The sequence below is a fragment of the Ambystoma mexicanum genome, chromosome 6p, assembly GCF_040938575.1.
Source record: "Ambystoma mexicanum isolate Mex_15411 chromosome 6p, UKY_AmexF1_1, whole genome shotgun sequence".
Classification (NCBI taxonomy): domain Eukaryota; kingdom Metazoa; phylum Chordata; class Amphibia; order Caudata; family Ambystomatidae; genus Ambystoma; species Ambystoma mexicanum.
Window position 1 is genome coordinate 459,228,203 of NC_090935.1, and position 18,759 is coordinate 459,246,961.

The following is an 18,759-nucleotide window of genomic DNA, read 5'->3' on the forward strand; positions in this document are numbered from 1 at the left end:
GGGTCAAAGAATGATAGTATGCTTTATTCTGACAGTGCTTTGTTGACGTTCTTGAATGAGGTTTGTTCCAGGGTCGACCCCCTCCATGCTGTGGATTGCTTTTTGAGGTTTCTTAGGGGTTAGGACAGGGTGGCCAGGTTTTGAACAAAGCGGCCGTGATCAGGGATCATCCAGGAAGCTCCGTACCTCTCATACAGATTCCGGGGGTTTGGCTTCTTGGATGTCCCTGACCTTCGACGGGTCGGCAGATAATCCTGGAAGATGAACCTGAAAAACGTGATATTGTTTTTCAGAAACTCGCCTTTTTCACGATGGAGGGTTAGGCCTAGGGACTGGATCCTTGCCAGGACTTTCTCTATCCATTCCAGTTGTTCACTTTCGGACTTGGTGTGCACTAGAATGTGATTGCTTACATTCAGGTAACTTGCCAGTGCTCCATGTATGGTGTTCTGAAACACCTCAGCGGCTGACGAGATGCCAAAGTTCAGCCTTTTATACCTGTAGAGGCCTACGTGGGTTGTGAAGATTGTGATGTAATGACTGTCCTGCTGGAGGAGAAGCTGGTGGTAGCCAGATCGGAGGTCAAGTTTTGAAAAGACCGTTGCTCCTTCCAGTTCAGCAACAATGTCATAGAGGTTAGCGGTCAGATGTCTTTCCCTTCGAATTGCTTTGTTGGGCATTCACATTTTCACGCAAATACAGGCTTTGTCCGGTTGTTTAGGTTTGTGAGCAACAACAATTGGGATATCCAGGATGTGGCTCCCTCAACTTACTTGATAATGTCGAGGTCAACGAGGTCTTGGATCTCCTTTTCGACTTTCTTGTGAAAGTGGAAGGACACTCTTCTGTGTTTCAAAGCCACTGGCTGGACTGTATCGTCAATCTGGAGCCGGACTGGTTTGCCTTCCGTCCGCCCTATTCCATTGAATATGTTTTGGAATTTTTGGAGTAGCATTTGTACATCTTCTACGAACACCATGTGGGTGAAATGAATGAGACCCAGGTCTTCTGCTGGTGCACAGCCAAGTAGCGTTTGGGTTGTTAATTTAGTTACGTAGAACCTGGCTCGTATGGAGATACCATGGTGCTGAACAGTGGCAATGAAGGCGCCTTCTAGTGGTAGAGGGGTTTTGCCCCCAAAGGTGAATATACCCACTCTTGTCTCCTGAAGTAAAGAGGGGCCCAGTAATGTCTGGTACTGCTGATCAGCTATTACGTAGACCGAGGCACCTGTGTCGAGAATCACATGGACGGGGGTGTTCAGAATGGACACTGCTCATTAGGGTTGGCATTTTCCACAGCCGCCGACGGTAAGTACAGCTGATATGAAGAAAACATCTTCTTCCTCATCCCCTATGCCTGCACCTGGAGGGTTCATCTCTGAGTTAGTGGATGTACTGTTGGCAGACTGGGTCGTCTTCTCATGCGGGAATCCTCTGCGGCGTTCCCTCCCCCTTGGCGTGCTCAGAGGGGCTGAGGTTCTGCATACTCTAGCCAAGTGATTTGGGATTCCACACCTAGTGCAGGTGTACCCTTTTGCTGGGAAGTCCTTCTCATGTGGAAGGTCACACCCACACTGTGGGCAGGGAGCTGGAGTAGTGGGGTTCCGCTGCTTTTTCTGTCACCAGGTGCTCCTTGTTCCTTGAGTTTTCAGGATCTGTCTCCCCACTGAGCACACTTCTTCAAGTTTGACTGATTTCAGGACCGACTCCATCTTGAAGGCTCTGATATCTGCTAGTTCATGGGAGCGTCCCAGTTTGAGGATCCTGGGGAGTGTAATTCCTGGCTCACGTAAGATTTGTTTTCGTAGCTTTACTGAGTGGAAGCAAATCATAATTTGGAGTCTCACTTCTTCCTCCTTATTCTCCCACCCACAGGTTGTGACCAGTTGTCTCAACTGACTGGTAATTGTCCAGATTTTCCTCACTTTGCTGCATAGCAGTTTGCATAACAAATTTTTCGTAGTCAGTGTTCACCATCGGAGCGAAGTTATCTGTTAGCGCTTTGACAGCTGCATTATATGAATCATTTTTGGGGTGCAGGATCTTGAATAGCTTCTGGACTGCAGGTCCCGATGAATAGATCAGCGTGCATTATTTTGTCAAATCATCCTTTTCCCCTGTGGCGTTGATGTACATATCCAAACGTTCCCGTCATAGTTCCCACTGTGGGCGTAGTGAGGTTGGGGCCCCCATTGATGTCAAACTCACACAAGGGTGCGAGTGATCCACATTGTTGGGATGACCCCACCCCCCCCCCTTGTTGGCGTGGTGACACAGGTGTGGCAGCGTCCTCTGCTGACATGTCTTCAAGTGTGAGAGTCGACATAGTTACAGATTTGGGGTGCACATGCACTTCGGGAGGAGTTGCTGCCCCTGTCCTTTTCTTGGAACAGGACACACTCAGGGGTGCACAGGCACTCCTGGGGGAGCTGCTGCTCCTGTTTGGGCCTTGGGATTGCCCACACCAGTATGTTGGGTGCGCAGGCACCGCTTCTCATGGGGTCGCCCCTGTGTGGCTTGACTGATGAGGGGCGGCACACAAGCACTCTCTTGAGAGAGCTGTGCCAATTACCTAGGTGTCTGTGCCTCCCTCCTCTTTTTTATGTGGGGTGGATGGTTGTGTGATGCTTTGAATATCCCAAAAATTCGGACGACTGCCACCAACGGTTGTTGTGAGGCTTGGTTTGGTGCAGGACTCCTTACCGGCATGCACAGAGCAGGTGGTGGTCATGCTGTGGGCTGATGGATAGCATGCTGTGTGGAGCGGTAGCCCAGATGCTTTTAAACTGCCTGATCATCAGGGTGCTGTGTGCTCAGGCCACCGTGGCACAGCGCCACTCTTTAGGAATGACAGATGCAGTTATGGTGCTTCATGGGCCTATTTACTTTTCCACGTGATGACGTCACACGTCATCCCGTAGTTCATGTGATACCACAATGCTCTGAGCATATTCATGTGCCAGTATCGGTGACATACATGTCAGGTTGGCAGCAGAGTTGTTGGGTGTGTAGCTAGGTGGCTTTGCACCTCTTGGCCAAGAGGGCTGGGAGTCATGGGGCACCAGTAGGTCTGGGAGTTGGGGGGCTCCTTTGCTCATTTTGGTGAGCATCCATTGATGTGGGGGGGGCTGCAATAGGTGTCTCAGGGGGCTCCTAGGATGCAGAGAAATGTGGCTGGCTTAAGGTAAACAGACATGAAAAACAAATAAATACACAAACACAATTTCAACCAGTCTCTGTCATTGAGCCCTCTTATAACTCACTTGGCACTGGTTTGCCTGGGGGTAACTACACGTAAGTAATAGGAACAAGCAATATTAAGAAAATATATGCACATCTGTTACATCATAATGTCTGGGAACGGGTACTTGATGACGGTCCGTAGAAAAAAGCCTGCCTCCTTCTTCTGTGGGCTGTAAACTTCCCTGTAGATAATGGCTCACGCTCCTGCGCACCACCAGGTACTCTGGTGCCTTCAGGAGACGATTCAGAGCAACGCAATGGCATAATTCACTGGCCTGGCTCGAAACCACACCCTGCGACCCTATGAACCTGGCACATGCGTTGGCCGCATGCAACCTTCGGGGCATCAGAAGCTTTTCATTTAAATCAAAGATCCAAGAGTAAACTACTTGAATACCAATGCTACTGTACCAATGCAGGTAGCCAATGACAAATGTATTACAGGGGAAATGGTTTGAAGATGGCTACTTCAGTTAGCTCTTAAATAGATTCTCAAAAGATGGTTTCTAAAATTGTCCCTACTCTAGGTCTATAAAAATAGCTGACTGTTTCACCTTACAGTCGGCCCATCAAGGCTTGCAACCATGTGTTAACGCTTGACATAAAAGAAAGACTATGCTAAAAGTTGGTATTTTCCTAAATCTGAGACATCTTTTAAGAGTCACGCTTTAAAAATGAGAGGATGTATCCATGTGAAAAGAAATGCAAGAATAATGTTTATGAGTTAAAAAGAAGGTTAATCCTTTATCCCTTTTTTGTTAACATTAATTGGTATTCTTGAGAAATGGTATCTTAACTTATATTTAAAATATGATCAACATATAAATGCAAAATATAAATGGAAAAAATCCAAACAAGCTCCCAAAATGCAAATGACTTCAACCATTTTAAAAAATATGATACTCACATGATGCAATGTATTATTTTATTTGGAAGATGCATGGTATCTTTACCATTCAAAGATGGCTGCTAGATTTTCCTTGTTTCCAGAGCGCTTCCTTAAAGCCAGTCATCCAAGATGGCTACCTCAATGGAAGAGCTCGAGGAACTTAAAGAGTCCTGAGATGGGCAGGAATGGGTGGGATAAACCATGGGATTAGTATGGCTAGGGACAGGATATGGGAGGGATTCAATAACCTAACAACTGTGTATCCCTCCTCAAATGTAATCTCCATTCGAAAAGCATTGCAGACCCTCATTCAAAGCCCATATTTGAAGCTCTTATGCTAAAGCTCTTATTTTAATGATAATAGTTTTGGCTTAAAGGCAGCGCTTTCAGTGCCACCTAATAGCCCAAATTAAAAAGTGGTGGTGACAGAATTATTGGCCAATAATCACCAACCTCCAAACTAGTAAGGAAGTCCTTATTCTCTTTAAGTGTCAATTGTTAGGTGAAATATCTCAGATGACATACCAAAAGAAAAGCACACTCAAAAGCAATGGACCACTTTTAAAAAATAACGAACTGTTTAAAAGATGAACCACCACAGTTGGACATTCACATATTGCTCAGTAACACACTGTGCATCAATCATTAAAACAGTCTGGTTGCCTTAAAACAATGAGCCCAGCATATGCACATAAACCTGCACAGAACACCAGATGGAGCAGTTCCCTCAACTCCCTTCTCCATCTTTCCAAGTGGGTCAAATATTCAGTTCACTAACTTACCTGGAATTGTGTATCATTTTATTATTTAATAAAAAACAGTTCTTATGACACAAACTAATATTTCACTTGCAGACTCTTGTGAGAATGATCAAGTGAGATAGATAATGGGTGGCTATTTTCCAAGCTAAAATATCTGTGAAAGTGCCTCTAAACCTAAATCCCAATGAGGCTTATTGCATGGGGTTACTCATTGTTACAGAATGGGGAATACAGAAAGTACCTAATTAGTTTCTATGTGTTACCTTTAAACCCTGGCTTGTGAAACTATCCGACCAGCGCTGATAGTAATGAAGTTAGCTGTCAGTTTGATGGTTTATGATGAAAACTGCAATGTATTATAGATATTTCCTTCTATGTTTTCTTCCAATGCAAATGTCTAGTAACGTTTTCGGTGGTCTGGAACTAAGGGCTATTGTAGTTACAATAATAATGTAATGATACATGTTTTTTATGTATCCATTCATGTTGGAGCACTTCTACTTCTAAGAAATTTAGTAACAGGTGTAATTTGCCAATGTAATGGTCCTTGATTTATGAACTTCTGAAAGACGAAAGATTGGGGCTACCCACCAGGAGTTTACATTTATTTGAATCCCCTGAGGCAAACACTCCACCGTGGTTCTCTTTTGTATTGCCGTGCAAAGTGTTGAGATTTCAGCCCCAGTATCTCTAGCCAGCACAGTCAATGCAGAAAGATCATCAGAGTTCTAGTTTGGCACATCTGGATGGTCACATAATGAGGAACAATGGCTTAAATCATGAGCTATTCATACAGATGCACCGTCTTGTATGCACACTAGTGATGACTTTGATGTATGGAGGCCAGTGGCATATTTACTTAAGCAAAAGTTGTTTAGTCAGTAATCTGCAGTTTATTTATTGTGGATTGGCTTTTAATACTATTGCAGAAGCCTTAGCGGACATCTGCCTCACTGAACTCCCAGCTTGAACTGAATCCCATGCTCAAGATTTAAGTGACTCAAGTTCTCACAATATTCACCAGCTCTCTGAAGTGATGTCCAAACACACCCGAACCCACACAAACTCTCTCCTGCCCAGTCCCAACAAGATGCCTTGCTTGATACAGACATGTAATGCAATCTACTGCCTTCAACTATCTCTGGCATTTTGTCTCCTCCCTAGTAGTCACTGACTGAAAACATCATGTGTGCCTACATCAAGCAATATGGTCACTGGATGCCTTTCCATCTTAGTAGTCACAATCATTTAGAATATGTGCTGCACACATGCAAAAAACTCCTGATTTTCATAAAATAACTAACCTCTCTGTTTTCAATCATCTACCTCTCCCTCTACTAAATCTTATTTCAAGATTATACCTCAGAATGAACTACTCTGACAGGCCTTTGCCTCTACCTACATGACCGATCCAGAAGCCCAACCAATGCATGCCCTAAATAACATGAAACAGTGAACATTCCCAAGCCAGCCGGCCGGAATCTTGAAGGAATTTTGGGACAGTTAAGTCTTGCTTCATCAGTGTAAATTTGAGTGGTTTATAGCTTAATTGAATAATTAAGCACAGCCTTGCTGTAGAATTATTGCTTGCACTGCATATATGTACCTAATATAGTTGGTATGAACAGTTGTTGGACTATTATTGGTTGAAGTTGATTTAATAGACGTGTTTATGAGTATGACTAATTTATTAATTCATGTGCTATCATTCTTTTTTCGGGGGTGATCAACATTGTGGCTAGCTGACCATAAATATTTCAGATATTTGACTCTTATGCTTTCTCTGAATTGTAATTAAATACTAGACGTACCATGGAAAGCAGTGTCCAAATTGCAAAAATGTGGGTTGTGAAATGTGTTTGTTTTTTGTCAGGTTGCTGGTTGGCTCACCATGGAGTGGCTATCCGAATAACAGAATGGGTGATATTTACAAATGCCCAGTTAACTCACAAAAAACCACGTGTGAAAAAATGAATTTACCTGGTAAGTCTAGCATATCTCTTTAACCTTACAGATTAAGGATGCGTGCTTATGCTGAATATTGACAGTAGTAATATAGTAAAGACTGAGCCCAATACATGTGTGAAATAAAGTTGTACATATATCGAAAGTGGTCAAGGATTACATTTTTCCATATGGTAAATTATACTTAGCTTCATTCTATACATGATGTTCCACGCCCCACCCCTCTGCTGTTGTTTATCAGTTATTGTGAGGATGCTCTATCTAAATCAGTAGAATACTTAGAAATGGATTTGCAAATACGCTATCGAGACATGTTCCAAGGGCTGTATCGGGGGTGTTATGAGCATTAAAGACAGAGTCCAAGATTAGCAAAGGAATTTAACAAGGTATGGTGGATCATAACACCTAGCACAGCCCAGGTTCCAGGTCTATAAAGCTAGAAAACACATCAAAAGGCCATATATTGTATATACAAGTAATGCAGATTCATGAAAGTGATTTACAGTGACACTAGATTGTGGACATAACATCAAAGTGATTTACTATGGAAATGCTGGCTTATGGCATGGGTGCAGTTGCATGAAGGTGGTATACAATGGCAATGGTTGCATATGTTGTGGACGCAACCATCATGAAAATGTTGAAAATGCCTCTGCAATCTGTTTATGATATGGCATCTACTGGTTTTCATGATTACCATAGTGAAACAATCGTAAATTATCTTGATTTTTATTAAACATTTCTCAAAAAGTGTGCTCTAAAATGCAAGATGTCAGCACATTAGTTAAAAAAAATATCAGTAGATAGAAACTTCAAACTTTCCCTGAAGCTCTTAGATCGCTAAAAGAAATGTCCTTATGCTTAGTCACGTGAGCAAATTGATGGGAGATGTAATTACCCTCCACCAAAAATATTCACCTGCTGCCACTAACCTTTAATTGTTTAAAACTCCAGTGCCCCCATCAGGAGACACCCACCTCCCTTGGTAACAAAAGCTAAGCCTCCGTCACAAGCATGTGTGTTGTAATGTTACAGACCATGCACAGTGGCAGCTGATATGTCTGAGCACCAGGGGCCATGTGCCATCCTCCACTGTGTTTCTTCCCTAGATTAAAGAAGTCTGCATGATCCTCCTGTGCATAATACATGAGTGGTGGCTCGTGCTGGTCTGGGACCCTGTGACGCGTCTTGCTCTTTTTCGAGGAGCTTGAAGGGTCATCCCCTCAGCAGGGTTGCAGGGGTCCCACATTTTGCACTCCGCCACCTATAGTAGTCCTTACCATGACAGGTAAATGTTCCCATCCATCATGAGGGAAAGTCCAGATGTTATGAAAGATGCAGAGATCCCACCGCTGGTCCATTTTCGAATTACTTCAATTTAAAGACTTTGAAGGGGCAGTTGCTCCTTTGTTCAGTGTCTTTTTCATTCATTTGTTTTATTCTACATAAGTGTTTTGCATCATCCAAAAATGATGACTTTCTTGGCTACAAAGGAATGAGAGACTGGATTAAAATATTGTGTTTTCATTAATGCACTGCATCAACTGTTTTTTATGGTTCGATTTTGTATGGCTATAGCGAGATCTAGACATAACAAAAACAGTTTTGTTTAAAACAGTGAAAGTCTGAGTGCAAGCCAGTGGAAGGACTTAGTAGTATTTTACAGAACGAATGACATTTCACGTTATGTATTCCTGATTCGTCAGACATGTCAGCTTTTTCTGAAGGTTTTTTTTGTGTGAATGTGCCACTCCCCATTTGGATATGATGGAAATATCACCTTTTTTGTTGTGATCTGTCATTTGCCCCTTGGACCCATATTACATACACACAGAAATGTGCAAATATTTAAGCATCAATTAATTGTTGAAATGGTGCAAAGAAATGCACTGCACTTGCATACAATTGCTGTAATATGGGCCCACCAGTAATATGGCAATAACCACAGAGCTGGCGGGCCATTACCGCCTAATGCCCCCGGGGCTCGAAGTTACAGGGCCAAGCATAGCAAGGGCCTTAATGGGAGACCTGGGTGCCTTACCTTTAGGTGGTAATGACCCGCCAGCGAGGCGGTTATTGCCATTATTATTCCGGGGTTTTTAACCCCGGAATACTAATGTAGTGCGAAACCTTTTCAAGCAGCATTTCTTTTGCCGTTTGCAAAGGCGTCACAGCGGTACACGTTCATTCTAGGAACACTAGAATGCGCGTACTGCTTCATTACTACGGAGCAACAGGTTGCCATTTTGGGCCAACTTGCTCCGTAGTAATGAATGGGAAACAACAGTGTACCCTGCGCACGAAGCATGTACGTGCGTTCACAGGATTACACTGTGGTATGATCCGGAAACAAGCCAATTCACATGCAGTGCATCCTGGGGAGATCTTAGGGCTGGAGAGATGCAGTCCCTGGACTTGAAGCCAAGGTTAAGTCTTGCTGGGCTATTCTGGATTAGTTGAAGAGGGTGAAGGGAGGAGACAGGACAGAGGTAGATTTAGAAATAGGCTGTTACAGTAATTAAGCCTTGAGAGGACTAGAGCTCTAGAGATATTGAGTTTCTGGGGAAAGGTGAGGAAAGGGAAATGCCTGTAAGGAGGTGGAACTGATAGTGGGCCTTCTTGAAAAGATCTGCGATGTGAGGAGAGTAGGAGAGGTAGGAGTCGAAGATGACAACCACATTTTAGCCTCACAAGTAGGTGAGTGGAGGGTGCTCAAGGGGGGCAGCCATAGTGTAGGAGGGAAGGAGGGGATATGAGTCCCAATGAGAAGGATCTCAAGAGATCATTAGCAGCGCACCAGTCAGGCAGTCCGGAATGAGAGCGGAAGGAAAGGAGGAAGAGGAAGGAAAATTGAAGCTGTGTGTCATCAGCATAACACTGGAAGTGAGGGGAGAAGGAGGAGATCAAGTGGGCCGAGGGGGGCAAGGTAAATGTTGAAAAGCCACAGTGAGAGGATAGAGCCCTGAGGGATGCTGCAGGTCGAGAGTGAGGTGTATAGAAAAGGGTCCAGTTTCACTTGAGAAGGTCGATTCGAGAGGAAAGAGTTTAGCCAGTCCAGTGCCGGTCTGTGATACCCCAAGCATCAGTGAGCTGATTTATGAAGATGGAATGATTGACTGTGTTAAAGGCAGAGGAAAGGTCAAGGAAGATAAAGGAAGAGGGAGTATTGGAATCAAGGTTTGAGAGCAAGTCATCACAGGTGTTCAGGAGAGCAGTTTCTGTGCCTCTGTCTGCTCTGACACCAGACTGATGGTCATGGAGGCATCTGACCGATTCCTTCCGTGTAATGGATTAGTTGAGAGATGATCAGCTTGACCAGGAGTTTACCCAAGAAGGGGATAGTGGAGATAGGGTGGTAGTTAGCGAAAGACATTTAGTACGAAGAAAATGATATCAGCATTTCGAGAAATCACTCATATTGGTGATGTTTTTACTTTGCTGACCCTTGTCAAAATCTAGATTATTCTTAGACTTTTACAGATAACCATCTCCCACAGCTGTAATACACGTATTGTTCTATGTTTTCTTGTAGCCTTAACATCAATTGCTAATGTTACTGAGATTAAGGATGACATGAACCTTGGCCTGACTCTAATACGAAATTCGAAAACCGGAGGATTTCTGGTAGGTGCAGTAGTTGTTGTTTTTGTAAATGAGAAATGTATTTTGCCTTAAAACATATGCCAAGAAAATGTGACATAACTGTTAAACCCTAAATGTGCTAACTGGAAACGGTGTAACTAGACCATTAGACTGATAACATTTTCTTTTATCTCACCTGAGCAGAAGATCAGTTTTAATCCTCATGTTGAGTACTGCCAGATCCAATTCAGGAAAATTTGTGGTTGCATCAACAAGCTCTATTCTCCAGCGATCCTAGCTCCTGCAATCTCGGCTTACTTCCGGCAGTCATTGAGGAAGCCCCTATTTCCCTCGAGTACTGCTGTAGCCTGGCGCCTTCCTCCTACCTACTTCGGAGTCCTTTCTTTCCTCTCAGCAACCTTTACTCTCCCCTCTCTCCTGTAGGTGCTCTGTTACTATAATAATAATTTGGCACTTATATAGCGCTACGAACCCTCAGGTATCTGAGCGCTTCTTATTATTACCCACAGTGTGTGGTGCTCATTTATCGACCTCGGAAGGATGAAAGGCTGAGTTTGGCCCCACCGGGATTCGAACCTGCATTAGCAGGCTCTGCAGGGATGTCAAAGCGAGCGTTCTACTCGCTGTGCCACTTGACCGGCTAATATCTTATCCTCCCTCCCCTACCACCAAAACCAATGTCTCTACTGGGGCAACCTGAATCTCTCTTGTGTGAGACTCTGGGCCTGATTTGCAAACAATGTTTTCAATAGGGTGTTCCCATTGAAAACATTTTTGTAAATCAGGCCCCCTGCCTCTCTCTTACAAAGCCTGCCTCTCCGAATCAGCTAGGAACTGTCAAAATATGTGTGCAAATCAATGGGGCTATTCCTGCTCCTCAAGCCCATGAACAGCCTAAACCAGCTGCCACCCTCCTCGCCCGATGGGAAATACCAGTTTTGCATACAGCCAGACCAGTAATTTATTCTAGGGCCCATGTCACTTTTTTATGCAAGTAAAGAATTGCGTTAGTGCATGTCTTCATTTGCCCAAACAATATACAGCCCATTCACAAAGGACCGCTGAACCTTCATGTAAGAATGACACCCTTGTAGATACCCATGCAGCCTGGGATCGTTTTACAAATTAAGTGGTGGTAGGGGGGCTTTTGGTGCATCATAAAAGCACATCTAGAGTCCCAAATGGGATATACTTTAAAATGCATAAAAAAGAAAACACCCCCGTGCCTTGCCTGAAACAGGGGCTCAGTGCATTAGAGTAAGTAGCAGCACAATGAATGGTAGACCATTTTTAACTCATTTGTGCATTTCCTTTAAAAGGGACATTTGTGGAAGGAACCATTGCGGGTCAGTTTGCATTTCTGACCCTCAAACAGGGACAGAAACATACTTTTCTATTTCTAAAGATATCATGATAACAGGCCTTCTAAGGACCATAAATGAGAGCCCCAACAGAGGTGGTGACAGCTTATGATTATATTTGCACTGGCGTAATAACTGCACAAAACATACCCATACATTGTGAAAGTCACATTTGTGAATAAGGGTGCTGTGTACATTTCAATGAAACAGGCATTTTAAAAAAAAAACTGAAAATACTCCAATTTTTAGGTACCCGGACACATACAGGGCCTGATTGTAATGATTAGTAATACAATCGTTTTGACAAGGTTCAAACACTGAGTAGAATTCACCCACCTGAGTCTTCCTTTGAGCAGCTCTCTCCTGAACAAGATGATAATAGGGAAATACCGAAATGCCCCTCCGCCGACTAGAAATAAAGATTCAGCCAGCGGTGATACCTCCAGGGAAAACCCCCAGTAGGGGGAAAAACCCTTTGCGGGGAAGAGCTGCTAGAGTTCGAAGTGTCCTGTAAACAGCTCCCCTCGTCTGGTCAGAATAGTTCTCTTCTCCAAGAGAAAAGGTTGTTCTCCAGGTTTGGAAGAGACTAATTAGGATTGAAGAACAAAATCAGAGGTAAATTAGGATCCCTTGGAAAAGAAGTATTCTTACAAGGAAGGATGAAATACCTCCAACTGGACGATGTGGCTTACCCTGGGGTATGAATCAAAAGTCTCCGAACAACGGAGGATGTAACTTCCAATCTTGGAAGAAGGGTGCTCTAACACCTCTACCAAAGAACTGCAATAGGGGACAGAGTGGGATCAGTATCTAATAGTACAAGATAACCTGAAAGGACATCCTACAGAAACAAAAGATGGAAACAATGTTACCCTTGAAGCCGGAGGAGGTGAAGAGGTCTGCTCTGAAAGCTCGTGGAGATCAATGGCGAGGCAGCCGAAATCCCTAAAGTTTGAGTTAAATCTCGGATGTCTGAAAGTATAGAAGGAACAATAATCAGAATCAGATATAGCCCCTATCCTCTTGCTGAACTGAATAGTGAGGATCATGAGAGCCGGTAATCAAGAATACCGCTAACCTACCCTGGCGCGGAGTGTCTGTTGTCAGCTGCGGCGTCTTCGCGATGCTGTAAAAGTGAAAGCGAAAGTAGCCCTGAACGGTCCTTCGTTCTTCCAACACCGAGCCAATAAATGAATAGAACACAACAATAGGTAAGAACCAACAGGGAGTCCCGTGTCCTAGTAAAGAAAAAGGTCTTAGATTAGTAGTGAGTAAGGAGACGAACTTATGGAGCGTGACCAATCTCGTGGAGAGTAGCAACGCAGTGGATTGCCATCCGCGTATCCTGATATGCGTAGCGTGCGTCAGGGGCGGGGCTTCTGGCACGTCTGTGGCTGTCGGAAACACTAGCCCGCTACCGCCGGTACGGTACTCTGACGCATCTCCATCTTGTAAGAAGGAAGAGGATACCACATGGTGACATCCCTGTGTTGCGCTATCATATCGATAGCATTTATCACAGTATGCCCCCTCCTAAGGGTACCGCCCCCGGGTTTGTTCGGATGCTTTAGATGAAACTTCCGAACTAGTCGTGGGGCATGGACTGCATGGTATGATTCCCAAATTCGATACGAAGGGGAGTACCCCTTCCAGTCCACCAGATATTGAACCTTCCCATGATGGAGTCGAGAATCACAAATATCGGATACTTCGTATTCTGATCCTGAAGATCCTTGTACGGGAGGAGGACGTATTGCAACTTTAGGATGAAATGTACTCCGGACATCTGGTTTTAATTGAGAGACGTGGAACACCGGATGAATACGGAACCATGTCCTGGGGAGTTTAAGTTTGAAGGCTGCAGGACCAGTGACTGTCACCACTTGAAATGGACTCAGATATTTCGGTGATAGTTTTGAAGGCGGAGGTGTCTAGGGAGGAAACGAGAGGACAACCATACCCAGTCCATGGGGTTGATGACAGGAGCAGGGGTACGTAGGCGATCTGCAAACCTCTTAACTCGTTCTTGGGATTCTGTGAGAGCCTTCCTGGCAGCAAGATGACCCTGATGTGTCTGTCCCAGCAACTGATCCACATCTAGAAATTTGTCATCCGAGTGCTTACTTGTGGGAAATATGGTCGGATGGAATCCGTATGAACAAAAAAATGGTGAGGTCTTGAGAGAGGAATGATAAGAGTAATTGTATGCGAACTCCGCTAGTGGTAACAAATCTGACCAGTTATCATGTGCTGCTGAGATATAGTTTCTCAAATACCCTTCCAGGGTTTGGTTCAGCCTTTCAGTCTGCCAATTGGTTTGGGGATGATAACCAGAGCTTAACGCTCGCGTGATTCCCAATATTTTACAGATCTGTTTCCAATATCTGGAGGTGTACTGTGACCCTCTGTCCGAGATGATGACATCAGGTAATCTGTGCCGGGAAAAAATCTTGTCAATGAACTTTCGTGCCATCTGGGCGGCAGAAGGAAGTCCTTCGAGTGGCTCAAAATGAGCCATCTTAGTGAAAGTATCAATAGTTACCATAATGGCAGAATGACCCCTTGAGGGGGGAAGATCCACTACAAAATTGGTTGAGATAATTTGCCATGGCCGAGAGGGTATTGTTATTCTGACTAACTTCCCTAAGGGATGCTGACGCGGACACTTAGTCTGAAGACACACAGGACATGAATCGACATATAGTTTCACGTCGCTTGTGATTGAAGGCCACCAGAAGTAACGGGAGATCAACTCGCAAGTGGTAAGACGTCCTCGATGTCCTGAAGATTTAGAGTCATGGCACCATTTCAAAACTTCTTTCCGAAGAATCCTCGTAGGTACAAAAACCTGACGACCATGAAAATAGCAGCCATCTTTCCTGGTCAGGGTCTTTTGTTGAGCCAAAGAGAGTTTCTTCAATGCCGCTGGACCGGATAGTTGTTCCAGGCGCTTCCAGAATTTAAGGGGTTTATTGAGTTTTAGCATAGAGCAAGAAAACATAGGTTCCGATCGGAACGGGCTCAATGGTGTAGGGTCCTTTCTAGATAGAGCGTCCGCCTGCAAATTGTTCTTCCCCGGAATAAAAGAGAAGACAATTCGAAAAGGGGAGAAGAAATGGGCCCACCGAGCCTGTCTGCTATTGCAGGTTTGTGCATATTGTAAAATGTGCAAGTTATGGTGATCTGTTCTAACTTCGATTGGAGAAACCGCCCCTAGTAACAAATGTCTCCATTCTTCAAAGGCTCTTTTAATGGCCAATGGTTCTTTCTCCAGAACAGTATAGTTCCACTCAGAAGGGGATAATGTTTTAGATAAATAAGCTATAGGTCTTTTTTGATCCTGATCGTCTTTTTGTAACAAGACTGCCCCTAAAGCATGTTGTGAAGCATCGGTTTCGATAATGAATCCCTGATTTTCATCGGGGGTCTTCAATATAGGAGCCGTAGTGAACCGAGTCTTCAGTTCATCAAAATATTCTTGAGTGACAGAGTTCCAAACATAAGGAACTCCCTTCTTTAGCAGGTTTGTCTCTTACAAAGCCTGCCTCTCCGAATCAGCTAGGAACTGTCAAAGTATGTATGCAAATCATTGGGGCTATTCCTACTCCTCAAGCCCCTGAACAGCCTAAGCCAGCTGCCACCCTCCTCGCCCGATGGCAAATACCAGTTTTGCATACAGCCAGACCAGTAATTTATTCTAGGGTCCATGTCACTTTTTTATGCAAGTATAGGATTGTGTTAGTGCATGTCTATTCACAAAGGACCGTTGAACCTTCATGTAAGAATGACACCCTTGCAAATGCCCATGCAGCCTGGGATCGTTTTACAAATTAAGTGGTGAGAGGGGGCATTTTGGTGCATCATAAAAGCACATCTAAATTCCCACATGGGATATACTTTAAAATGCATGAAAAAGAAAACACCCCCATGCCTTGCCTGAAACAGGGGCTCATGCATTAGAGTAAGTAGCAGCACAATGAATAGTACATTATAGGGCTGATTCATGGAATTATTTATGCCGAAAAATGGAGATTTGTGCGCCATTCTGCCCGCAAATCCCTGTTTAACAAATGGGGATTTGCGGGCAGAATGGTGCTCAAATCCCCGTTTTTTGGCGCAAATAATTCCATGAATCATCCAGTCTTTCAGTCCCTTTTTGAGACCAGATTTGTGTGACTCAAATATTTCACTATAATACACCAAACCTCACCACATTCGTAAAATATGAATGTACACAGGACTCTCCCACTGAATGTATTTATTCATTGGTTGGTGTTGGCCTGGCACTGCATGTCACATTGATACTCTTTTATAGTGCCAAGAATCAGTCTTCAGGAAAAAGACACTATAATAGTCAAATTACAGCCCCTACTTAAATACCTCTTCAGAAAGTGATTAATGATAAGACTACACCACGTTCCACAAATTATATTCCGATTTTCAATTCCATCTCGTATGGTTGCCACAAAGGACTACTAAAAAGTGGAATTACCAAAATGCCACATCTTCTCATGACCAAAATAGCACATCCTGTCTTTCACTCTTGAAACCCAGGCTCTGGGAACTTCCCATCAGCCTTTGCCGTCATTATACTACCAGTAATAGGTTATGGCAGAAATGGATGACACGTTTTGCCTCATAAGAAGTACTGCAGTCATTGCCTAGCAGACTCAGGGACAACCTTGTCAGGCTTCAGGGCATTCTGGGATGAAATATCTCATGGACAGGCATGCAGAAGCCATTTCCTTCTATGTACCCTGTTTTGGAACAAGTCACCAACATCTGTAAGACTGGTCCCTCCATCGTAAACTTCAAGGAAAACCAGAACTCCCTACTTTTCAAAGAACATATAACAAATCACTGATCCATTGAATCAACGCTTTATTCACCGTTAGCATTCCCCCTCTCCCCTCTCTCCTGCTCCCAGTACCCATCTCAGCTTCGCTACTACCACTGCACCTTGCTCGTAACCCTTGGGTACAACCCTGCTGTAGAGCATCCCGTTCCTTCCAAGTTACGTTCCTGTTTTATAAATACCGTACATGCATGCATGCATACCTACCTACATACATACAGATATGCATACATACATACATAGATTTGGAGGTATACTGCAAGCTAAGTTGTGCATACCTGTGGTGATAAATCTAAAGGATCAGCTTTCCAGTTTGTCCAGGTGTTAAACTGTCAACCAGAGACCTATGAGGGTTTTGGGTAATCATTGTTTAAGTCCGGATAAAGCAAGAAATCTTCCAGAATAAGAGCAGGGAAGTGAAATACGTCCATAGGTAACAATGCAATCTAACTATGACTTCCAGTTCTGCTGCAGGGGAATGAAGGGCAGACAGGAGCCAAAGAGGTGCTGCTATGGCAGGAGACAGAAAAGCACCGGGTGGAGATGGCCCCTCAACCGATGGCTCAGGAGGAGCAGACTGGGGCCACCGGAGCATTGCCTGCCTGTGCGGTGCAAGAGAGGCAGGGTGGGGCTTTCCTAAAGATGGTGAAGATGGATCATAAGATATCCACATGCATGCCATAACCAACCAATCGGTCATGGGTGTGGGATTAACTCAGCTTGCCAGAGGGTATGACTGTTAGGGAGAAGGCAGACAGTCTAATATGCAGCCTCTGCCAAATGACACTACATTGGGCTAACCTCCTCGTCGCTCGTGTTCTCTAGGAGGTGTTGGGGGTCGCCATCCGCGCCCCCGATGCGGTCCCGCAAGCCCCACAACAGACAGCACACGGAGACACGGTGTTGTTCGTTCGGGCTTCCCGGTCGCTCTCCTGCGGCCGGGAACGCCCCCTTTATTTAAACACCACGCGGCGGCGTGACGCGTCACGCCGCCGCGTTCGCCCGTCATCGGGCAACGCCACACTCCTCCTTTTCCGGGAGGATCAACAAACATTGCAAACTCGTCAACTTTATTAACTTAAACCCACACTTATAAAAACTTCACTGCACACCCAAACTCGTGGACCCCTTTAATGACAGCCACCCCCATTCGGATCCCCAGACTCAGGGGCCATCTGCCCCACAACATAGTCACTGAGGTAGGCGGGCTTCCCACGCCCAGGTCTCTGGGGGTACCTCCGGCCTACCTCTGGCACTTGATGCCCCTCGGCTCCTTCACCTCGGATGGGAGACTCCGGCACTTCGGCCGGGAAACTGTCATTGAACAACGTGTAGGGGGGATCAGGCTCAGGGGGGGTTTCAGTTCGCGAATCACCCAACTTCTTAAAGAAACTAACGTTCCGGGTGACGGCCGACCTGCCGTCCGAGGCCGTGATCATGGAACCCTTCACCGCCACCACGTCCAGGGGGTCGGGTTCGTAGGGGAGTGAGAGTTTGCCCTGGGGACGTCTATTCCGGATTAAAACCTCATCCCCTGGCTCAAGACTCTGTGGTTGGAGGCCCCGTCGTAGATTTTCCTGCTCAATCCGAAGCCGTCTTTCACTCTCAACACGATTGTCATCGATGACCCCTGGTTCCCTGTCCCCCACTTCCGGCAGCAGTCCTCGGGGGCACCTCTGGAACAACACCTCCGCCGGGGCCACTCCAGTGGCGGCGTGGGGAGTGGTGCGATACACACGGAGGAACTGGTACAGGGCCCGTTGTAGTGATTGGCCTTGTCCCTGAGCAATTCTGAATGTTTTGTTCAAGGTCCGCATGAGTCTCTCGGCATCCCCATTGGCCCGGGGCCACAGGGGGGACACCTTCCGGTGATGTACTCCACAGCTCTCCATCAGCTCAGAGAATCTCTCACTTTGAAACGGTGAACCATTGTCGGAACAGAGCGTGTGTGGAAAACCATGGGCCGCAAATATTTTCTCAACGGCGATCACCACATGTTCGAATGCTACGGACTCCACGAACTCAACCTCAGGATATCTGGAGTATTCATCTATGATCACTAGGAAATGGGTCCCCACCG

The 18,759-nt window shown here is 45.1% G+C and overlaps 1 protein-coding gene across 1 annotated transcript in view; it reads left to right on the forward strand.

The window, feature by feature from the left end:
* The window catches only part of ITGA2 (integrin subunit alpha 2), a 659,006-nt gene that overhangs the window by 249,500 nt on the left and 390,747 nt on the right, over positions 1-18,759 (forward strand). The window contains exons 3-4 of the mRNA XM_069627259.1: positions 6,769-6,878; positions 10,393-10,484. Of these exons, the coding sequence (XP_069483360.1) occupies positions 6,769-6,878; positions 10,393-10,484 (202 nt within the window). The remainder of the gene's footprint in view (positions 1-6,768; positions 6,879-10,392; positions 10,485-18,759) is intronic.